We start from the raw sequence: 25,855 nt of genomic DNA on the forward strand, positions 1-25,855 counted from the left end.
AATGTAGACGAACAGACTATAATATTATGTTACGAAAATATTGTGTAACTGTAAGGTCAGTCATACATGTAATAATAGTCAATGGGTGCAAATTTTGGCCTTTTTCTGACCAATGAAAAAAAAAATTCGCTCAGCGTCTAGCCCTTGCATCAGTCGCAGCACCAAGGAACCATACCTTTAGAGTCGTGAAGCTCCAAAACGTACAATTTTTAATAATCGCCACAATATTTATATACAAGTATGGTAGACTCGTCAAAACGAGGCCACTCACGAAATTTGAAACTTGTGATAATAACTGAAAAAATTACGTGATGTACCTGTCACAAAAATATCTTTTTTGTAACCTCCCCAACCTAAAATAGGGGTGTTATAAGCTTGACGGCTATGTGTGTGTCTGTCTGCCTGTCTGTGGCATCGTAGCGCCTAACCCAATGAACTGATTTTGATTTTTTCGCTTCGTTTGAAAAATAAATTAAAGGAGTGTTCTTAGATATGTTTCAAGTGCGTGCTTAAAGTTCCGTACCCGAAGAATTGGTCGGGGGTCTTTTAAATTTTGTAATTTTCACTTATAGTTATAGAATTGTAATATCCTGTATTCTGAAAAAGAAGCTTTCCCTTCTAAGTGTATTGAGAAATTATCAGTCAATTTTCAGAGAATCATCGTTAATGATTAGTATCATAAGATCACATATGTAGCAGCCCGATTCAATACAAATATTTACACAAATGTATATACATAAAATTCATTTTCGCACTGTAGGTAAACACACACATTAATCCATCAATCCCATTGGGATGCTTTTTGTTAGGAATATTATTTTATTTGGTGTCTCACTATTCATAACATTCATAACATTTTGTATTTTAAACATGTTTAGAAGTGGTTGATAATATTTACGACAATTACATATTATATACGTACATTGTGATAAGTTTATGACGTGTCATAAGTGGCGCAGTCGGTAGGAATCACACATTTTATTGACGCACAATAATGTTTTTGTACGACTATAAAACAGGTTTATTGACACTTTGTTCTTGTTAGATAGCAACCAAAATGTTTGAAATAGAAAATTATAAGGTTTTAAAATAAACATAACATCTATAAAAAGATATGTTCGTTGATGGTATTAAAGTTAGTGGAATATAGCGACAAAAATCACAACTTTTGTCTTATTTTGGGGTCAATGAATTCTATTCTCAGAAAAAATGACATAAATTAATATTTGCGAAAAATTTTTTATAGAAGATTTTCACAGCAAGTAAAGAATTGTAGGTTAGGTTATATTGGGTGTCCACGAAGGACAAACTAAGGCTATAGAGCCCATGGTGATACCCATATATGTCTTTTACCACCTTTTCCGCTGATAATTTTCTAACAGCTCCTCAATTATTTTCCGAAGATGTGTGCACCTCTTCGAAGTTACACCTTAACCAACTGAGCTATCATGGTTAACAAAAGATTGTGGCAAGGATAAAATTGACAAGATTATTTTTTCCATATTGTTCGATTTAGTAAAGCACAAATAAGGCTCGTTATTTGCTCCAAAGAAACAAGTATTTATGATTCGATAATGAATCTATTTCAGTTCCAGAAGAGCAAAGTACGATAAATCTTTAACAACAATTGTTAAACGTATACTTTTTAGGAACTAAAACTATGTCAAATACTGCCAAAGAGTAGTCTATGATAACGCGTTTCTTCCCAGTTTATCTTTAGGGACATTAATCGGATTAAAATAATGTCTTTTATCATTAAAATTCAGTCCTTTCGAACACCATGTAACGTGATAGTGATAATATAAGTTCACCATTGTCTTATTTATTTTATATAATACTCTTACATATGACACGAGCCACGAGTGTGTCTGTCAGACAGACGTAGTCTTCGCCATTGTTATAACACTTGCAATCGAACGGAATCATTCTACACGCACTCAATGTAACATTATTATGATAACCGCTGTTATATTACATGCAGATATAACATGTTATTTGTTACATTTGTATATTTAGTACAATAATTTTTATATTTTGGAATGCAAAAATTCTTTATACATATATCCATTTGTAAAAAGAAAGATATGATTAGTGGTGTTCCAAAATTGTAAAGTTTAAAGAATAGGGTATTATCGTTAGTCAAAAATAAATTATGAAATTTGAAAAGAGTTAAAATTTATGTAAAAGTATACTTAAATATTCTGGTTTCGAGTCATAAAAGCACATTTTTCTTTTAAAATATTAAAATTAAAAATCGTAATTTTTAAACTGTATATCACGTGACCTAAAACGCGGACAAGCCTTGCTGTGATGTCATATCGGTATGAACTATAGACCATCAATTAGTTCAGTATAGACAGCTGGGTATAATATATATCCATAGATAATAAGTATTTATATTTATTATAATCAGATGTCTATGAATATATCTGTCAAACTAATTTGTGTTATTTCGTTTATTTAAGTTTTTGGCAAGAAAGCGTGTGTATTTTTCCGAAATAAATTTTTGGTGGCTTTTTATATTTTAAATCAACATTTTGAAGTACTCTTTCAAAAATAGTGGAATACTATTGAGACTGAATTATATTTGTATAGTCTATGTTCACATATTCCTCTGTTTAAAAACTCAACAAGAAAGTACATGTACTAGTTGAAGCTACCTGCAGATTTTCAAATGCCTAAACTTTGTAGTTTTGTAAAAGGAGCTTTGTGGTAAGTTCAATTATTGAACTTTTTCTGAAAAAAAAACCTTCAAACATTTGGGTAATTTTTGCATAAGTGATATTAAGCTCACATCGAGTCGTTTCAATTTTATTGTACTAAAGACATTAATGTAAGTTCGAATACGAAACAGCGACTATTTATAACAATGTACTATACTCATATATGTGTGTGCAATCATCTTAATAATGTCAAATATCATAGAAGGGTGAGGGTGTTAGTTAGTCACTATGATATGAGTTGATTCGAGTATAGGGTGAATTATTATAACATTTTTTGTATTTTATATCAATGTTTCCTCCTGAATTGTGTACAGTTATTAATAGATATGTGTCCGTCAATAATTCTAGACTGTTTTGAAGACATGAATTTGAATAAATTTTCTTTTGTTGACAAAAACACTGTATTGACCGTATTTCATAATGTATTAGCTAATATTATATTTCATAATAAACGATAAATGTAAAAAATGATTATAAACTTCACTAAGACACTAACCATATTCTTAGCTAAAAATCAATTCTTTCGCGTCGACTTGTAGTTGCTCCCAAGGACATTACTGATTGGTATCGGTACTGTAAAATTATTTTTATTGTTTCGTAGATTTTTAATGTCTTCTACTTTTTGCAAAAAAATTATTTTGTACTTTTAAGTGAGTTTAGGTCTACCTTTACCTCACTATTAAATTAGATCTTTATGGTAGAATTTTAATTTTAATTTAATTTGGTATATTTTTCATTTAAATAATGCATTTTTTCTGATTTCAGGTATGTGGTAATCAATATTTTAATAATACGACATTGAGTAAGTATATACCCACCCGCTTCGCTGGGTTTAAAAGTAAAGATTGATAAAGATTGCTCTTGCTTACCCCTTTTATATAACACTCGAAATAATGGTAAGGATTGTTTTACACAGGTAAAATATATGTACGGTTTTCTATTTTTTAAATGTATAATAGTAATTATTCACGGAGTATATCAGAGAAGATGGCCTTCAAATATTTTATATTGACTATTTTTACAGAAATCTGTAATTTATGGTAATGTCAAATGACTACTTTTACAGAAATCTGTAATTTATGGTAATGTCAAATTAAATTAATTTTTAAATTTTTTTAATTTTATTATTAATATATCTTTATAATTTATATCTCATGTGTTATTCTGATATATCAGCTATATTGCTGTACAGTTTCATTAAAAACCAGTTTCACGCTAGTTTTAGCGTGAAAGCGTAACAAACAAACAAACAAACATGCTTACTTTCGCATTTATAATATATAGAGATTGGTAGATATTTTTTAAATATCTAAGATTTACTTCCCCAAAGGCACAACGATTTGCGTAAGTAACAGCTTGCAATAGGGAATTTTTCATTATTTACCTTAGCCGTTCCAGAATTATGAACGATGATATAACATTGCTATTGTTATTATAATCCTATGCCGTATGATAAACTGCATTAACAATTTGTGTATTCGACTGTAGACATTGCAATCGAATAGTTTTCATATATAATGTCCGAGAATTTATTAAAATTCGTATAATAAACTTCAACCCCCTACTATAAATTGCATGGTATTGGTAGATAATTTGACTTTTTTAATATTAAATTTTACGGTGCTAAAAGATTATAACTATCTAAGCACCCTTCTAACCTAGCAGCAACAAGGGGTGCTTTGTAATTACTTTTTTACATTTGAGCATATCAAATTTATAAGTGGGATTAATGAGTTTTAGTATATACAGAGTTTTACTTAGTTGAAATTAATCCTTGCAATTGTAGATACTAGTAAATTAAATTATATAAGGTTACTATTTAATTTAAGGGGACTATTTTCCACCATGTTAAAAAGAAAACTACTGAAAAACTAGTGCTAAACACCGAGACTGATAAAATGGTGTACGTAAATTGCTTTTCCGCAAAAACAAGTTCTGCTAACGTCGTTGAGAAATTAAAAGCAAACATTTCTTTTAATAAGTACTCAAAAAAATTGAATATTTAAATATGATATTCGGTTATTTACAAATTGAAATTCAAGTATTACCCAACAAGGAATGAGTCAAATATTGCAAAGTAAATCCTAAAACCAATGTCGGTATTAACTTTCATTAAATTCTAATCGATTTACTTTTTAAAGTATGTTGTCTGAAGGACACTTCACATCAAATAACTTTTTTTAATGTTCCTTAAACTTCTTTTTTATACAAAACTACCCCCTAAAAAGAAATTAATTACGCTGATACTTAAAGAAACTTTTAATTTTTAGGGTGATGTGAATATTATAAAAAGTAAAGCTTGATATTCGCTTACATATATTAAAGATACTTGAAAACAATATCAAAACTGAAACTTTTATGTTTTTGAAAGATTCAAGAGTGACAAAATAATGAAACCTTACACAATAATATGACTCATCATCACACATCACTTATCCTTGTTTAATAATAATCTTATAGTATTTTATAGGACAAAAAATCTCGTTGAAAAATAAAAGATACTCTTTGCTTATTCAAATTTGTTTATTTACTGTTTTACGTCGAACACAACGAATGACAGCAGGCAGTTGTCAGTTTGTGTTCAGTTTGATAATTATCATAATAATGGGGCTTAACCTCCGTTTTCAGACATACATCTATAACAGAGGCCACTCACACCATTATTTGTAATCTTTATTATTTCTAAGCTGCATCCGTATATATAATTAAATTAACGACGTGGATGGAGTGGATCACTTCGTTTTTATCCAAGCGACGACAGTGTGATCAATTTACCGTCCCATTAATTGTGATTAGACTGTCGCTGCAATAATGTATGGCTTCGATAACTTGATTTGCTATAAAATTTTAAGCATAGTTGATTTTACCATTAAATGTATGGGAATATGAGCAACAGTTAAGGCGCATGACCCGATATCAGTATAGGTGTCAGGCCCATACTGACTGGTGATATCCACAATACTTCTGGCGAATAGACTATTTAACACTGTAATGTTCCTGATGCTGCTAATGGCATACCAGCAATATTTATTAAAATGACAAATCAAGTTAAGAAAAATAGAGTGACGAGCAGTGTGACAACAAACATAGCGTTTATACCCATACTGAATAGGATCGTAGTTCAATAATGCGTATTGATAAAAGCGTCAAAAACCATAGCGGGAAAAACAAGTAGCTTACGACATTTTCAATGAAGTATCGCCAAAGTTTTTATACCATACAGTATTGTAAATAATTTTATAGGAAAATTATCAGATACTTCTGGAGTATCTGTCCCTATACCATACCAGGTTTTAAAACGTCAGGCATTGGATGTTTACTTCAACTATTATTTATAATCTTTTGGATATTGAATCGTATTTGGGGCTTAATAGATAATAATGAAGAATATGATTACAATTCTATTTCAAAATCTTTTAATAGATTTATTCCTACTATTGTTGTATTTGTATTTTGTTTGTGACTAAAACTGCATGTAGGGGGAACTCCTCACATATGTAAGAGAATTACCTCTTATACTGTATATAAAAGTGACTCATCCTTATGAAGTATTGCATTATCTTCATTAAAATTCGTGTAATGTAAAAATTTGTTCTTGGTACAGCCTACATCATTTTCATATGATGAACCACGAATAGTTCATTAGACAATATTCTGAAATTGATCACATCGTGGGAGTTATGAATCAATAATTTTTTTATCGTACACTATAATTTTCTTGTTGTGGTATCTTAAAGAAATTTGTCCAAAATTTTCTAAATTAACATCTGCAAAGGATCTATAAGTTTTAAATTTAAACATTTGGTGATTCTATTCCAGTACTTTGTCTATCGGCACATATGTGTGAGAAGAGACTTCATCAGCTTCTTCTACGATAGTTATTTAGAATTGACAGTAAATCTTCTTAGCTCGCTTTTATATGGAACAGTATTTCATTTCATAAAGTCTGATTAAAACAGTCAATACTGTTTAAAATTTCCCGCTGGTCAGTTTTGAGTAGATGTGGTTTTTCTAATTACCTTGTCGACTACCCTCTGTGAAATACATATGATCCAACAGCATCTCCTTGATTTGCAACATCACAAAATATCTTCTTTCTACATTAATCACTGGCTACGAAAAAAGAAGTGTTTGAGACGACTCTATTTCGTAACAGAATATTATAACGTTCTACTCCGTAGCTTCGATACACTAAAAACATCACTAGGTGAATTCTTTGAAAACATAAATATACTTTTATGTTTATTGAAAAGGTACATTAACTGTTCCACATAAAATCAGTTTACAGTCTTGATTTCCAAATATATTTGTAAAGGTTTTAAGTCGCTGACTACGAATGTGCGCCGATTTTAGGTAAGGTGGTGTAAACAAAAGTTATTAACAATTTAATTGTTTAAATCGCTTTACAAAACTTGTACTGAATCAAAATTTCCTTAAAAAATATTTCATGACGTTTCGCTATATTTCTGTTAATTATGGTGATAATTACCGGTAATTAGCGCGAGGCCATACTTGAGTTCCTGAGAAGCATCGCGCGTCAAGTTCAAGTTCTTTCTGAAGGTTTGAAGGACAGCGATATCAAAAATTAAATTGCTAATAACTTTTGTTTGTACCACTTTACGAAAAACGACGCACATATTCGTAATCAGCGACCTAAAAACGTTTCGAAAACGCTGCATCTATACATTCCGGCTTTACTTCCTACGAAACCCTCTACCCTGCGAAAGGACTATATTGGCATATGAACTCTAATTTCAGATTTTTCTCTGGTCCTTCACTTACCAACAATTTAAAAAAGGATTATTTAACTGCTTAAATTGACTTTTATTATCAATGGTTTTTACGAAGTTACTTTAATTAAAACACCAACAAATCTTTAGTTTATAGGATTCACGAATTGATGTCTTAATATTGGCATACAAATACTAAATTGAATTCAAATGTAATTATGAATAAACTGAATGCGGTTCGAACCCTACAGGCTTGTTACTACATTTTGTGCGTAATCTCATACAGAATATTACTTCATTATTGAATAAATATACACAATTGATTAAATAGGAACTCCCACTGACGATGCACTGAACCCCAGTCAGACAAATACAATGATGAATAAACTAACAATACAACTGCTATCCTCTATTATTAATAAATATGACGTTCCAATTGTATTTGGCCATAGCAAATTTAATTTGACACAGTAGTACGTCAGACTGTTAACTCAGCGGTTATGATGACACAACTGGACCACCGCACAATGATGTGACATGTGTGTGGCTAATTGGCTAGCCAAATATACTAGCTAAAGCAGTAAGTAACATGAATGCATCCATCATATTTTCGAAATAATTAAATTATTTTTAGTTTAGTAAATTATTATTATTTATGGGGGGGTTTACTGAGTTTAGTTTAGTTTTAGGGATATATAGAGTGTCCTACAAATCAACGTCATATTATGGAGACTAATAAGATCACTAAATAGAACCTCAAAACATCTGAACCGAATTTTAAAAAGAAACAAAAACGGAAATCCTCAAAAACCATTATTTCCGGTTTGTCCATCGTGTCATGGTCTCGATTAATGCTAATTTTAATCTTGGAACAGTTTTGGCAGTGAAAAATTTCGTTGCATTATACTGAGAGATCTGAAAGATCCGTCAATTTCAAATTATAAAATGGTGAAAGTGACAAAAAAAACTTTTTTGAAGGAAAATTCAAATTTTTAAAAGGATTGATTTAGTTTCACTTGTCCCTTGTTTGTTTTGTTTTGTTTAAGTTTGATCCACTTTTCGCTTTCCGATTGAGCTATTATTTTGCGTGGCATGTCAATTAAATGATAAGGTATTTTTATGATAAATATGATCTGATAATAACGATGATCTTGTTCTCATCGCTTCCACTATATTTGATATACATAAACAATTTTTAGTTTAAAAAAAAAATCCTTTTTTAGGGAGAAGCTTTGTACTAAAAAATAGAAAGTAATGTTTCCTATGAGAGTTAAATTGAAATAGATGATATGATAATTTAATTCAATGATAAAGACATCTTTATTAATTATCTCGGAAATTATGACAATTAATTATGGAAATTTGGTAAATAACTTTTTCGTTCATCTTTATAAGCTTATTTAGTTAGTGAAAAGTTCTGCAGTCCATTACTGACCTTGTTTTTATATAAAGATACGTCGTTGCAAAATTGTGTCCATATTCCAAAAATTTATAAAAAGTAATCAATAACTCAAAAACTAAAGTTTCATTTTTATTGAGTTCATATTTTGATATTTTTTATCATTTTTATGATAGCCTGTAAAGTATTCAAGAAATGATGTTGACTTTTGAGGCACGGGCACCCCTCTGTATTATAATTTTCATATGGCATATGATTAATTGATGTTAGTATTAGTTCGAAGGACATCATAACATCACCTTAATTAGAACGACACAATATTATTTTGATGACCGTTATGGATATTATTTTTTAAAATATAATTATTAAAATGTTTATTTTGTTGCATATTAATAATGAATTAAATAATGATGACATATTTGATATTCGTTATTAATTTATTTAAACTAATTATTTATAATTAATCATTCGATAATTCGTTATACTTTGACATTTGTTTAATTTGTTCGATTTTAATTTCCTAGAAATATTTTATCGTTAAACGAGCGTTACACTCTTAATCTGGCATTCCATTCATCCATTTTTTCATTCTACTTAGCCAGTTTGATTGTTTCAAGAGAATCTGGAGCCTTCAAAATGTAGTGGTTTTTCATGTTTAATAAAAGCTCATTCTTGTGACAAACAGCAGAATAAAAATAAAAACAACCAAGATAAAAATCAAAAAATATTTGTTTGTATCTCTTTCTGTCAAAACAGAATTTAGTATGGAGTTCTTATGGCAATCACAGTATATGACGTCAATTACTATGTCCAATCTCTCTGTCTAATATTAGTAGTTTCAAATGCTTACTTATATCATCCGTATTTCTTGACGGATTTTATTTTAGTTTCACTTTTGGACATCCCTTTCATAGTATACTTCAATAGGTTAACGCACATTACGTATTTTCATTTGAAAAAATAGAATGATTCGAAATAATTACACAAAAGACAGTACTCGAACCGGGATCCCCTAGATATTCGGTCTAGAGCGTAACCGTAACTCCGTCACTCCTGTTAATCCTGCTATGTGAGTGACTCAAATTGTATGTAATCTCTTCGTTTGCGTTTACAAAACACACAAACAACTAACACTGCTATATAGCTGAGTTCGAATCGTGGATTTTATATAATTTTTTCGTTTCTTTCTATTTGTTCAAATTAAATATTTGAGAGCTATAAATTTGACGAAGTTTTAGGTCTGTTTTAATTAATAAATGTTCAATTTTAATGTGTTTATATTTGGAAGATTGCTTTATTCGAAATGGGAATAATGATTATTATCTGTATCTTGTAAAATTCTGTTTATTTTCTTGATCCTTTAATATGTTTTATTAATTAAAAATGATTTTAACACGTTTAAAATTAATTTATAAATAAATCAAATAAAACATATCTACCGTTCATATAAATTAAAATTAAATTTTCAGTAAAACTATTTACTTAACAGTTGAGTAAATTTTTAAATAACCACATAATTTTCTACCAATAAATTGAATATCGTTTTGTTCATTGCATACCATAAATAAAACCAAACATTACACGCATGGCATCATGCATCAATATATATACAAAAATCACATGATAAAATTAATACCTGTAATTATCCAGATAATATCATAACACCTGCCAATTATAAATTATGGGTAGTTGGTACATTTAATGTTTAAATAAGAGAAATTCAAACATGCGTTTATGTAAAAAAAAATATTAACGTTTTTTATCACGTTATGTTATCGTAATCAGATATGTATCCACGCATTAACTTAAAAAGACAACACGCACAGACTCCAAATTGTGTTTTGTTTACGTTTTTTTCTAAACAAGGGAAAGTTATAATATTGAAAAAATCTTTGAAGTAAAACAATTAATACTCGAATGATTAAATGCAATAATCAAATTTGGTGGGAGCGCAGATAATAATCATCATTCCCATTCCGAATAAAGCCATCGATTAAATCTTCTCTTACAGAATTGTGATTTCTGTAGAGCAAATGAATAATTTGATGTGGAGTGTTTTCGAGCGTCAGTCAATTGACGTTTGAACAAGCGAAAGTAATCGCAGCATTCTAATGTGCAGAGCAAACATAATGAAACTGGAATTGGATCACCTTTTAGTTTTTATCCAAGTTGGATTTGTGATTAGCGACCCAAAAAAACTACTAGAGAACATTTTTAAGGCCAAATATCGTTTTATTAAATTTTTAAACAATTTAATGCTTTGGGGTGTTTAAAAGTACCTCATTAGTTAATTTTTTTCCTGACTTATAGTTTAGTGGGGATGAATGTTCCAGGGGGTCTAAGAAATACGTACCAACAAGATTTTTTGAAATCGGTGCTGGTCTGCAACTTTTCCATATTTTACAGTTTATCTAACTGATGTACTAAAGAAATTCCATGGGTTCTTTAATTTCAGCTAAAGCAATCATTAGTTATTGTGACAACCGTTGAGAAAAGTTTTTCTTAGTGGATCGGTGCTTGCCACTACCACCGGCTAAAATTGACTATTTTTTTATGAAAACGTAGCAAAATATTCTTTGAATAATGCTTAATTGTACAATAAGTTTAAAAATAAAAATAAATAAGGTACTTTATTAAAAAACTCACAAAATTATGGTTTTTTTAGGTTTCTCTGACTCTTGTCCCCCCTTTAAGCAGAGATTTGGTAGCCATTAGTTTTATTTGGTATCAGTTAAATATTATTTTAAGCGTTGCACGTTTAATACTTAAAATGAATGGAACAGCTTAGCCTCAGTGCAATAATAAATTGTTTGAATGACACTAGAAAACTACATTCAATATTTTTCATAACACATTGAAATAAATCTTAAAAACATATTGATTTGTAATTAAAACCATATTTAATTGAAATAGTGGTACTAGTCAACCTATTAAACCGTATTAAAATATCAATTTACATATTTTCATGGCACTTAAATAATTAATCAACAATAATTTTAATAGTATTAGTTAGACACGTGCTTGTATGTAGAATTATGCAAAACCGCCAACACAGCTGTCGTCACAATTCGTTCCAGTAAGTTTAATAAACGCGATCAAAATTCAAATCACCTGGTAGTACCAATTTCATTTTCAATTTGATTCATATCTTAATAAAAATAATTTTAGATTTTTTGAGAGAATTAACATTCATTATTTATTCAATTGTTTTTTTATTTTTTATTTTTTTTTAAAGAATTTTTATAAATAAAAAAGGGTTTGTTTTTTAATCGTTTATATGTAAATGGCGAAAATATTATATCCAACCAAAGAAATGTGTAAACAGATGTTTATAAATTAAAAAAATTATTATATTCTAATTTAAAAAACAAAATAATAACATGAAAATAAAAAGGGGATGACGATAAATATTATAATTTTAATGAATTATTAATTTTGTGGGTTTAGTTTTTTTTTATTCAAAGAAATAATTCGTCTCACTTTTTGTGTTGTTATTCTTAAATGAAAATAAACTTTACGATAGTTTAGTTTTTAAGAAATCTCAATCAAGGCGTTTCGGTGTTTTTTATTTCCAATGCTGATTTATTTTTGTGCTTTCATGCATAAAAATGGGACTTTGACATTTGTTTAATTTGTTCGATTTCAATTTCCTTAAAAAATAATAGTTTATCCTTAAATGTTAAAAGAGTTTTATTTTAATTTTTTCGTTTAAATTAGCAAGTTTGATTGTATCAAGAAGTTTTTGAGCTTTCAAAATGTGTCTGGGTGTCTAGGTAAGGTACAAACAGCGAACAAGACACCTCGATAGGAAATATTAATTTGTCTGTCTTTTCTTTCGTAAAAGTTCATGAATGTAACAAACAGCAAAGAAAAATTATTTTTCGATCTCTCTGTCTAATTGATAGTATAAAATGCCTGATATAATTCCTGTCTCTAGGCCAATTTTAATTTTGTTATCTTTTGCCAAAAAAGTCAAATTATTAGCCAAAACTGGCACAATTTTTGAAAACATAACAGAATCCGTATAATCTACCATCGGATTCGTATCCATCGATGCTGTTTGTTAACTTTTCCACTATCGACATTTTTTCCGGCTGTATTATTAGTTTTAAAATTAAAGAATGTTATTTTAATTTTCTCGACAGTAATTTTCTCAGATGCAAGGTGCATTTCAGCCCTACATAAGTCCAATAAGGAAAAAAAACATCCAAAATTCAGCCGAAATTCTCGACAAAGTTGCTAGCTCTTGTACCATAAGGAATTCAATGTATTTATAAGAGATTATCATTACGCATTCTCACTCTTTCTCTCCAAATCCGCATCCGTATCCGTATCTCCTCGAGTACCGTCTTTGTTAATCCTTAATTATCACAATTTTAAACTTCTAGCAATTAGAATTTGTTCATATATAAAGAAAACGATAATTTTTCAAGTAGTTTTATTTGAAACCAAAAAACAAAAGTTTATTAGTGCATAATGTATTAAAAAATGTCTACAATAGTTTTAAATATATATTCTTACTAAAATTACGACGTGAAAGTTTTCCGTACATTTTTATACGTTGTTGAAGTAAAATGTTCTCCACATTATATATTTATGAAAATGTACTCATAACCGTGTACATGGAATATGATAATCTTACAATCTAAAAAATAAGAAATAAGAATTAGTTATTAAGTTAAGAATGTAGAGAGCCATATGGCTTTAAACATATGTATATCGAGTGGTCGATTGAAAGTGGTATACATTTTTTTGCAAAGTATATATTTTTTCTGATAACTTTTAGAATGTCTTAAGTGGATCAATGTTACACGAGTAAGTTGGTTGTTTAGCCTTTTCCAGTAAAATTTCTTTCAATCTTCACTTTTCAAAATTCTGGCCTTGTTTTTTATATTTTCACAACTCAGAATCATTAAAAGTTATCCTCATAGAGTTTCTAAATTCTCATAGAAATGGCAGTTCATTGGCGTATCTGCCAAGATCCATTCACCCTCAGAAATCGAGATAGATATTAAGGATGAAGTTATAGGTCGTAAGCTGATGACAAGTCTTGGTGCCACATTTTGTTGCTTCTATTTCGTAGGTGGCTAAAAACTATATACAGTTTTGTAGCTAAAGGTTATATTGACCGTCCACGAGGGACATACTTGAAACATAGGGCTCATTTTTCATTCCATATATGTGTTTTACCACCTTTTCCGCTGATAATTTTAGCTTTTCAATTATTCAGGGGTTGAATACTCCTCTTTTATGCATTTACTACACCAGCCCATCACAACAACTTATTACTTAAATTAATATTTTGCTGTGACGGCGGAAATCGAATCCGCTACCTAGGCATACCGTGTACAGATTTACCTACGCCTCAACCAACTAATACGCTTGGGCTGACATCAATTTTAGTAAGAATAAGGGAAAAACTAGCGAGTATTCCGGTTTGCTATCAAATCATTCGTGTTTCATTTTTCAAAACGCCCACGGGCATTACAAGTTACAGGTTGTAAAAGAGTTGAACGATCTAATTTTGTAACGAAATATAAATAATTAAGTTTTAAAAATTTCTAATGAAATTTTTCACGCAAATTCACTTTTATCGAAAATTTTTCACCATCTTAGTCAATTCAAAAGTACTTTGCAAGCGTCGTTCCAAGGGTACTTATTCTTAACCAATCAGTTTGTTCATAGCAATAACTATTTCATTATATAAAAATATTATTTCTCAAGCCGCTTGTTATCAGTTGGACGAATAAGGTCATTTCATATCATTTGATTAAAAATTGATCGTTAGACAATAAAAAATGTCATAATTTTTTTTAATTATTGTTTTTATTTCATTTCATTGAAAAATTCATATTAAACTTCAAAGTTTCAATTACTATTATAGTATCAATAGCTTCAATAAACTTCTAGACTCAAGGCCTTTTGGAAAAATAAAAATATTTGGTCGACTAATCATTTTTGAAGAATTTGCTAGTATTTTAATCTTTATGCGAAGCACAATGGACACAAATTTTTTGTTGTTGAGAAATTATTTACCTGAATAAATGTTTCTAATCGTAAAACAAAAAATCCACCAATTTTAAATGTAATACCAGGAGCAAAGACTGCTATACTTGTTAGAAACTTTTTACGGAATGATTTTGATCCAGCATACCAATCTATTTCACCCAATCGAATTGATATTTGATTCGACTATGAGACAAATCAGAATAAAAAAAAATAAAAAAATAATTAAAATTTCATTCAAGTGGATTTTAACTTACATGGAAAAATATTTGTTCCCCAAAAAAACAATACATGAATAAATCAAATAATGCTGACATACCTAAGAAAATATCACTCCCAGATTCGCTGATAGGCTAAAACAAATAAGTCATTCAGAATACGTTGGCATCTACTTTAGCGACAAACAACTTACCAAAAGTGCCACAAGAATTAGTGCTGCACATAAGGAATACGCTTGTGGACCAATTTGTCCAACCCATTGTAAGGAATTTAAATCTGCTATCAATCGTGCAACCCTATAAGGAAATAAATTCAAAATATAATTAACAATTTTTCTATGATCTTGAAGATCGGTAAAAACTTTTTAAGGTTCTGACCACTTCATACTAGAACCTCTTCATAATATTCCCATTTTACTACCCTAATTTATATTCAAATCCAAATACTAGGAGTGTATTCCCTCATAATGTCAGTAAATTTGACCACAACCCGATACGATTTTCTAATTACGTAATTTAGATTGTGGTTAAAGTGAATCGGATTAGCTATCAGCTATGACAGCCTACCGTAACCATGGCCTAATTAAATGTTGGATCCGATCAATCCAGAAACCCTTCGATTCATTATATGATTTACTTTTTGAGTGTAGTAGTTTAAGAGTATTAGATTCAAGATCATTCACTACCGATCTCTGCAATCGGAAGAAGGATCTCTGCAATCGGAAAATAAATAAGCATTCAATTAAACAAGTTATAAGCATTCAAAAATTGTTGTCCATCTTCTTTTAGCAAAACAAAGTTTTATTTGTATTTAATATGTATCTCTATGGTAGTATCGGGCAATGACGACACTAACTTATATCTTCCTCTTTGTTTAATTAATTAAACGTTCATATTTTGCATACACCTGAAGATTTTCATTAACCAACTTCTCTTTTCTGCCCGTGCAGTGAGAATTCTTTACCTTAAGTAATTAAAAAAGTTTAGTCAACATGTCTATTGCACTTACGAATAAATGTTATGATATTCTTGTAAATAATGGTCCAATTTTTTTTCAGCATCCTTCTCATGTACATTAATCGTTGCAGTTTCATCCGCCAATAATTTAAAATGTGCATTAATTTTAATCATCATACTCAACGTCGATACGTGTACAACCGTTAAGCATGCCCCACAAGTCCAATATGCATGCGCCTGATAAAACATAGTCAATCCAAACTTCCAGCCAGTTGCATACGAATCAAAAGGCATCCATGTCGGAAAGGGTAAATTAATATTCTCATACGAATGTTGCTGCAATATCATTTGAAGTACTGGCACAAATGTAATAAAAACTGACAAATACGGAAATCCGATAATAAATAGCGAATAGTTGAATGCAATTTTATGGGCACGTAATACGACTGGATTAGTTTCGTTAAAGTTTGCATCCTTGATAAATTTTAACATATCACGGATACGTTCTTCGTACTGCATCCAAATAATGAGACGATACATTGTTAAAAACGGTAAAAATATGATGTGAATCATACGAACCAAAGCCACAAATGGTACATCGTTAACGATTATGTAAGTCAGTTGCGATAATAGAAACAAAAACATGAAACTCATTTGGATATATGTAAATAATTTGTAAAATTTATTATCGTCTGAGTGCCAATATCCAAAAATACGTGCATACTTTAAATTAAATTGTAAAAATTGCATATTTGGAAATTTTTCCTCCCAGATAAATAAAAGCTTTTATTCTATGTGGAATGAATGTTATGGACTGAAATGGAATTTTCTGTAGGATGTGAAATTTAATTTATAGAATACTTTATAATTATTCATCAATTTTTATACCATGTATATGAAATATATCAAGGTATACTAAGTTTAGTCCCAAGTATGTATCGATTAAAAATTTTGATGCTATGAACATAATTTTGTTGTAGGTGTTCATAAAATCACCTAATTAGTCCATTTCCGGTTGTCTGTCTGTCTATGTCGTCTGTCTGTCCGTCTGTCATCACGATAACTCAAGAACGAAAAGAGATATCAAGCTTAAATTTTTATAGCGTGCTTAAGACGTAAAAAGTGAGGTCGAGTTCGTAAATGAGCAATATAGGTGTAAATTATTATCACTTCCATAGTGATATAATTGTTTACTTTTGTTTCAATTGACATACCTGAACTAAAGATTTTTATAATTTATATTGTGTTAGAATCATAAACGTTTATTAGTGGACATTCTATTAAATAACGTTGTAATTTAATTTATTCCTTTCAGGTATGTTTTTGTTTGTAAATTTAGTGTAATTCCTTTATATAATTTTGTCAATATATTCCTTTCAGGATTAAATACAATCTCGTTATTTATTCAATAAATTAATAACTTACAAATTAAATTACAATCATTTAAGATGGAAAAATTGTTTGTCCACTTAATAAGAAGAAGCGATGAATATTTTGAATTAGCTGGACTATCCGAAGATAAGCGGTTATGGTTTAGCTTACCAGATGAACATAAAAATTTATATGAACATAAGGTATTATCATCAAAAACCACCATTAAAAGTGCAATTGCTGCTATTAAACCGATTAATGGTTTCCGAAAAATTGGCATTAAATTAGATGAGGATTTGAAAAAAGAATATTTTGATGAAGATGGAAACCTTAGCTACAAAAACTATCCGTTACAGGAATCTGTAGTTTTTTTTGATGTGAGTGAAAAACTCCAAGAAGAAAATTTTTTAATTAAAAGAATCAAGGAATTAGAATTAAAATTAAATGACAAAGATGAGATAAAATTGCAAAATATAGAAAAGAAGTTTGTTCTTGATAAATATGACAAAACACAAAACCCTTCTGAGTGGTTTTCTAAATTTGAAAGTGAATGTGACCGAAATAAAATAAAAAGTGGTACCCAGATGATTGAAGCTTTACGATTTTTTGTCGCTGGATCGGCCAAACACTGGTATGAAGGAAATTTGAAAAAATTTGGTCTAACTAATTGGTCTGAATGGCGAAATTCATTTTTTTCCATTTTTATTGACAAAGGTTGGACAGCTGTCAGAAAAGCATATACCTATAAATACTTAGGCGGCTCATTGATCGATTACGCTTTAACAAAAGAAAATTTATGTTTAGAAGTAGAAAGTGATAGTACTATGAGTTCCAGAATAAACTTGATTGTAATGGGTTTACCATCTCAAGTTCAAGATGAGCTAGATCGCGAAGACATTAACACTATAAAAAAATTATACAATGAACTCCGAAAGCTAGATGGTCAATATAATAAACGTTCGAAAGAAAATAAACCATATGATAATCGGCATGAAAAAACAAAATTAGGAGAATCGACTAAAAAGAAACAAATTGATATACCCTTGAAAAAACCATGCTACATGTGTGAAGCTCTTGGTTGGAAAAATCGATTTCATCCCTCTAACGAATGCCGAAATAAAATACTGTACGCTCAGAAAAAAGAATCTAATTTAATTGAAACGAAATCTGATTCAGAAAATGAGGCTGAAATGATGAAAATGGAAATTGACCAAAATTCTTTAAACTAGAGAGCCCGGATAATTTGATTCCATTAATTCATGTAAACGTAATTATTGATGATAAAATGAAAATAAAAGCAGTGTATGACTCAGGATCTAACGTGAGTCTAATTAATCAAAGAGTTGTAGATGTATTAAAAACAAGTTTGTTAAAGCATAACACTGCATTCAAGACAATTAATGGTTTCAATTTTAGTTCGGCCCGGGCAAACATAAAGCTTAAAATTGGAAATATTACAAACAATTTGAATACTTTTGTAGTTAAAAATTCAGAATTTTCTTATGACCTGTTACTAGGTTTAGATGCTATTAAAAAATTTAAACTAATTCAAGACGAGAATTTAAACATATACCAAAAACCTAAAAATGATGAGATGCTCCAAATAAGAAGTAATCAAAATCAGAAGAAATCTTGTGAAATTTCTAACAAAATAATTACAAATGAAAATAAAGAAGATAAAGAAAATGTAAAGAAAGAAGATAATATAGATGTAAAGAAAGAAGATAATAAAGATGTCAATAAAGAAGATAATAGAGATGTAAAGAGAGAAGATAATAGAGATGTAAAGAAAGAAGATAATAAAGATGTTAAAAATTTTAATAAAGAAGGTAAAATCAATGAAAATGAAAAAGAAGAGAAAAACACTGAAAATATTAGAATTTACCATCAAGAAGAAACTAATGAAAATCAGTTCAAACCTAAATTAGATCACATAGATGGATATGAAAAAAAAGTAGAACTTTTAAATATTATTGAAAATCACAAGAAAATTTTTGCCAAAAATAAATTTGATGTCGGTAAAGTAAAGTCTAGAGAGGCCGAAATAAAGTTAATGAGAGATGAATATGTTACGGCCCGCCCTTATAAATGTTCTATACCAGATGAACGTGAAATCAAAGATCAAGTACAGAAGTTACTAGCATCCGATCTAATAGAGGAATCTGATTCACCGTTCGCATCACCGGTAACACTCGCATATAAAAAAGAAGATGGAAGAAAATCAAGGCTTTGCATCGATTTTAGAAACTTAAATAAAATAACTATCCCAGAGTGCTACCCATTTCCAACAATAAATGATATAACGGAAAAAGTTTCGAAATGTAAATACTTTACTGTTGTTGATATAAACTCCGCTTTTTGGTGTATTAGGTTAAAAGAAAAGGACCGTGAGAAAACTTCTTTCGTTACAAAGTACGGGAAATTTATGTTCAAAGTATTACCTTTTGGATTGAAAAATGCTCCTGCAATCTTTCAACGCATACTTTCAAATATTATAAGACGAAATAACCTAGATGAGTTTTGCGTCAACTACATGGATGACTGTCTTATTTTCTCACGCAATTGGAAAGATCACATGCAACATATCTCAAGATTTCTTGAAGTAATAGGAGAAGAAGGATTTAAATTAAAGCTCGAAAAGTGTAAATTTGCAGCCCAATCGGTTAAGTATCTTGGCCATTACATTGAAGAAAATAAAATATCACCAGCACAAGAAAATTTAAAGGCAATAAAAAATTTGAAAAGACCTACAGATAAATCTGGGGTTCGAAGTGTTCTAGGAACAATAAATTACTTTATAAAATATATCGATCATAGTGCTCAAAAATTTGAGCCCCTTCACAGATTGCTGAAAAAAAATACTGAATTTATTTGGACGGAAGAATGTGAACGCAGCTTCTCCATGATCAAAGAATATCTGTGTTCCCGTCCAATTTTATCAATTTATGATGTCGAAAAAGATGTTTACATTGACACAGACGCTAGTCAAAAAGGACTTGGAGCGACTTTGAGGCAACCACAGTCAGATGGTCTATTACACCCTGTAGCTTATTTTTCTAGAAAACTGTCAGAAAGAGAAAAGAAAATGGAAACGATTCATTTAGAATGCAAGGCGATAAAAGAAGCCATTAAATACTGGAAATACTATCTTATTGGACGAAAGTTTTTCGTTTGTAGTGACCATAAACCATTGGAAAATTTAAGAACGAAGTCACGAACTGATGAGATTCTTGGCGATCTGGTCCACTACTTGTCACAATTTAATTTCCAGATAATATATAAAAAAGGAAAAGAAAATATTATCGCTGATTTACTATCACGGCAACCAGTTTTAGAATATTTCGAAAATGAAGATGTCATTCAAGTGGTCAATTTAATAGAATTGTCTGAAATAAAGAGGGATCAATATGAAAATCAAAGAGAACTTACAACTGCAAAGGGAACTGAGCGTAGACACGATATTATATTTAAGATGTTAAAAGGAAGAAAGCGGATTTTTGTATCGGAAAAGTTAGGCCTTGAAATAATTAACAAGTTGCACAATCACTATGGTCACATTGGTGTTGCACAAATGAGAAACAAAATACGACAACACTACTATTTCAAAAATTTAGATAAACTTATCATTGACTTTTGTAAAGGCTGTGTGACATGTAGGCAAAGTAAAACTCGCCGAGGAAGATTGATTGGAAAATTGTCAAGAATTGGACCTGCAACAGAACCCTATGAAATATTGTCCATAGATACAGTGGGTGGTTTTGCCGGAAATAAGTCTATAAAGAAATTTATGCACATACTAGTGGATCATTTTAGCAGGTATGCTTGGATTTCTACTACAAAAAGCCAATGCGCAAAAGATTTTATAAATCTTATACATCCGATCGCTAAAAATAATAAAATAAAGTTAATTCTTGCCGATCAATATACTGGACTAAATTCCGTAGAACTCAAAAATTACCTAAATAGAAGAGGTATCCAACTTGTTTTTACAAGCATAGATTGTGCAAGTTCAAATGGTCTCAACGAACGTTTAAATCAAACTCTAGTTAATAGAATTAGGTGTAAAATTATTGATGGAGATAAACGAGCATGGCCTACGATTGCTGCTGAATGTGTTGAAAATTATAACTCAACGATTCATAGCTCTACTAACTATGAGCCACAATATCTGCTCCTAGGCAAGAAATCAAACATTTCGCCAATATATGAACCACCTAGTGATTTAGCTGAAGACCGCCAGCAAGCTTTCATTAATTCATCCAGAAGTTTTATGGAAAATAAAAAAAGAGTTGACAAAAATCGAACAACTTTTCAATTTGAAATTGGAGATCTTGTGTACGTAGAGAATGGGAACAAATTAAATCGCAATAAAATGGACAAAGTTCGCCTTGGGCCTTTTAAAATATTAAGCCGGATTTCATCTTCGTTTTATGAAGTTGATTGTGGCAAGAAAAGAAGTGAATCAAATTATTTTCATAGCAGTAAGCTGTCACCTTTTACTTCGCAAAAAATGACTTCGGGGGGGAAGGTGTAAATTATTATCACTTCCATAGTGATATAATTGTTTACTTTTGTTTCAATTGACATACCTGAACTAAAGATTTTTATAATTTATATTGTGTTAGAATCATAAACGTTTATTAGTGGACATTCTATTAAATAACGTTGTAATTTAATTTATTCCTTTCAGGTATGTTTTTGTTTGTAAATTTAGTGTAATTCCTTTATATAATTTTGTCAATATATTCCTTTCAGGATTAAATACAATCTCGTTATTTATTCAATAAATTAATAACTTACATAGGTAAAAAATGTTTCTTAAAAAATATGAACAACTTTTTTTTTGAAACATTTTTTCGTAAACATCACTGTTTACCCATGAGAGCGCAAATCAGGCGTAAATTGTATAGTATGTATAATATGGGAATATCAGTTGTTTATGTGTGACATGTATGTATGTGTAATGTGATAGAGTAATCTACACTGTCTATACATGGTATTTCAACTACTAACTCAGTCGATTGTTTGTTTTTACTTGTTTATAATGCATTTTATGTCGTACATTCTGTAATTAATGGGTTTGTTATCAAATAATTTTAGTTCAAACGAAAATATATTTTAAAGTTTCGTTATTCTTCAATCTATTATTTTTTTAGTTAAATTGTATGAAATAATTGTTATGAAATTCCGTTTGTAAACTATCAACGTAACATCAACGATTCAGTTTGACAAGTTAATATTTTATAATTGCCAATTTTCTACTAAAGAAAGTTTTCGTTGAATAATAAGACAAAATTAGTTACCGAATAATTTATCCAAATTAAATATTTATGTAAATATGAAGAGGTCAGGTCGCCTTTTAGCATATAATCATAAATTCAAGAAAATTCTTGTTAAAAGTAGCATTTATATGACGAGCGCTGAAATTATGAAAATACTAGAGTGATACCCATCCGCTTCGCTGGGTTTAAAAGTAAAAATTGATAAAGATTGCTATCGCTTATCTCCTTTCTATAACCGTCGAAATAATGGTAATGATTGTTTTACACAGGTAAAATATATGTATGGTTTTCTATTTTTTTAATAGTATAAAAATGGTAATTATTCATTGAGTCTATCAGCAAAGATGGCCGTGAAATATTTCATATTGACTATTTTTACAGAAATCTGTAATTTATGGTAATTGTCAAATGACTACTTTTACAGAAATTATATTATACAAATTAAATTAATTTTTAATTTTTTTTTAAATTTTTTATTAATTTATCTTTATAAATTATATCTCATGTGTTATTCTGTATTAGCTATATTGCTGTACAGTTTCATTAAAAACCATTCGCTAGTTTGAACAAACAAACAAACACGCTTACTTTCGCATTTATAATATATAGAGATTCGTTTGATATCTCATGATGAAAGGAAAATTATTTAGGTATATAAAACGAAAAACACTTTTAAATAATTTTTTTAATCTGAAAATTACGTAGATATATGAATAACATATTAAAAGAATTTTTTTTACAATTATTTTAAAACTAAATTGTTTCTTTGAAATTTTTCTTAAAATTTATCTTCAGATTAAAAGGTACTCATAACCGTGTACATAGAATATGCAAATCTTATAATCTAAAAATACATATTAAAAGAATTTTTTTTACAATTATTTTAAAACTAAATTATTTCGTTGAAATTTTTATTAAAATTTGTCTTCAGATTAAAAGGTACTCATAACCGTGTACATAGAATATGCAAATCTTATAATCTAAAAAATATGAAATATAATTACTATGGGATGTATTTTATTATTACAGGGCGCTTTTCGAAGAGCCGATAATTGGAGAGATTAGAAAACGATATACAGAATGTTCGATTTACATCTAAGCATATAAATATCACGAGTATGACAGGATACATGCGTTAAGAAATGCATCTAAGTGAGAGATATTATATACATGTGTTGAAGCTTCGATATGCGTTGAGATAGTTGTCAGACGCTTGGAGAGTGGGTGTTTCTTAGTTGAATAGATGAATAGATGAACTACAACAGATAAGTCACGATACAAGTCACTTTTCCAATTTCATATAACACCTATAATAACTCGTACTTAGATGCATTGCTTAACGCATATACTCTGTCATACTCGTGATTTTTATATGCATAGATGTAAATCGAACAATCTGTATATTGTTACCTGGATAAAACTATCTAGACGCAAAATAAAAAATCCGCCAATTTTAAATGTAATGCCAGGGGCAAAGACAGATAAACTTGTAAGAAATTTTTGGCGGAATCTTTTTGAACCATCATACCAGTCTATCTCACCCAATTTAATCGAAACACGATTTGACTGAAAATAAATATTGTCAATAAAATTGAATTTATCAAATTAAGTTAGTTTTAAACTTACTTGGAAGAATATTTCTTCTCCGTAAAAGCAATACATGAATAGATCAAATAATGCAGACATCGCTAAGAAAATATCACTTCCGGATTCGCTAAGAGGCTGGAATAGAAGGAATCCGTAGATTGCTAAGGCATTTATATTATTAAGAGGAATCGGAATAAGAAACTTACCAAGCGTGCTACAAGAATTAGTGCTGCACATAAAGAATATGCCTGTGGACCAAGTTGTCCAATCCATTGCCAAGAATTTAAATCTGCTATCAATCTTGCAACTCTATAAAACAGAAATAGAAAAAATTTAATATTCTTGGCCGGCAAAATTATCGACTTTTGATTTTGATATATACTATCGAATGCATTCTTGCCAGTTACCTTTTTTCAAGAGTTTTTCCGGATACTTTTTTAAGACTATTTTTTCGGATCTATAATAATCGTACTTACGAATAAATATTGTGATACTCTTGTAAATAATGATCAAATTTTTCTTCAGCATCCTTTTCATGTACATCAAGTAAGGCAATCTCATCTCCAAGCAATTTAAAATGTGCATTAATTTTAATCACCATACTCAAAGTCGATGAATGCACAATTGTCAAACAAGCCCAACAATTCCAATAAGCATGCGCTTGATGAAACATTCCTAATCCAAACTTCCAACCAGATTGATACATATCAAACGGTAACCATGTTTTAAATGGTAAATTAATATTCTCATACGAACCGTTTTGCATAATTATTTGGATAACTGGTCCAAATGTAACAAGCACTGATAAATATGGATATCCAATAATGAATATCGAATAATATAATGCTACTTTATGGGCATCCAAAATAGTTGGATCAGTTTCATTAAATTTTTCCACTTTCATAAAATTTAACATTCCACGGATTCGTTTCTCATATCGCATCCAAATTGTGAGCTTGTACATTGTCAAAAATGGTAAAAATATAACGTGGATCATACGAACAAATTCCACAAATGGTACTTCGTGAAGCAACATGTAAACAATTTGTGATAATCCAAAAATCAACATAAAACCCATTTGGATATATGTATAGAGTTTGTAGAATTTATTATCGTTGGGATGCCAATATCCAAGAATACGTGCATTTTTTAAATTAAATTGTAAAAACTCCATTTTGGAGTTTGGCGTCTTTCTCCACTAAAATATTATTCTTGTGTGTTTGGAGTTTAATGAAAAAGGAATTTTCCAATGGTTATGAAAATGTATTTAAAGAATGTATTGTGATTTTAATTATTTAAGTGATTTTTAAATGCATTTAGTACAGACGATGCATGCAATAATTATTGCCTTAGTTTCGCCTTCTTTATTTTATGTGGTATGGCGTATTCTTTGTGAAGATTCCGTACTGTATGGACAACTAAACTTAGTTTTCATTATCGGAACTATGGTCTTAACCCGTCAGCACTCGCACCAACTGTTCGATAATCTTTAGATACGTAATAATTAAACATAATCTCTCTACATAATTTTATAAAAATATATTTTTTAATGCACAAGCTAATTAAATATAGTTTGATTACG

At 29.6% G+C, this 25,855-nt stretch overlaps 2 protein-coding genes across 2 annotated transcripts; one reads left to right on the forward strand and one right to left on the reverse strand.

The window, feature by feature from the left end:
* The first annotated feature begins 17,379 nt into the window (after positions 1-17,379).
* Positions 17,380-18,971, forward strand: LOC123303175. The gene has a single exon (XM_044886261.1). The coding sequence runs from the start codon at positions 17,482-17,484 to the stop codon at positions 18,631-18,633; it is 1,152 nt and encodes a 383-aa protein (XP_044742196.1). The 5' UTR covers positions 17,380-17,481; the 3' UTR covers positions 18,634-18,971.
* Positions 18,972-23,482: 4,511 nt separating this feature from the next.
* LOC123295280 (putative odorant receptor 71a) lies at positions 23,483-25,447 on the reverse strand. The gene is made up of 5 exons (XM_044876566.1): positions 24,750-25,447; positions 24,480-24,582; positions 24,313-24,408; positions 24,097-24,252; positions 23,483-23,530 (listed from the first exon to the last, which is right to left on the reverse strand). The coding sequence occupies exons 1-5, from the start codon at positions 25,445-25,447 to the stop codon at positions 23,483-23,485; spliced, it is 1,101 nt and encodes a 366-aa protein (XP_044732501.1).
* Between the last annotated feature and the right edge of the window lie 408 nt (positions 25,448-25,855).

This window comes from Chrysoperla carnea, chromosome 1 (assembly GCF_905475395.1).
Source record: "Chrysoperla carnea chromosome 1, inChrCarn1.1, whole genome shotgun sequence".
In the NCBI taxonomy this organism is placed as follows: domain Eukaryota; kingdom Metazoa; phylum Arthropoda; class Insecta; order Neuroptera; family Chrysopidae; genus Chrysoperla; species Chrysoperla carnea.

Bases quoted from the DNA above. Each gene is read 5' to 3' on its own strand.
- LOC123303175 (XM_044886261.1), top strand. From the start codon at position 17,482: ATGGAAAAATTGTTTGTCCACTTAATAAGAAGAAGCGATGAATATTTT.
- LOC123295280 (XM_044876566.1), bottom strand. From the start codon at position 25,447: ATGGAGTTTTTACAATTTAATTTAAAAAATGCACGTATTCTTGGATAT. The intron at 24,409-24,479 runs GTAAGTTTCTTA...CTTCTATTCCAG, and splicing joins TAATTCTTGTAGCACGCTTG to CCTCTTAGCGAATCCGGAAG. The intron at 24,253-24,312 runs GTAAGTTTAAAA...ATTTATTTTCAG, and splicing joins GAGAAGAAATATTCTTCCAA to TCAAATCGTGTTTCGATTAA.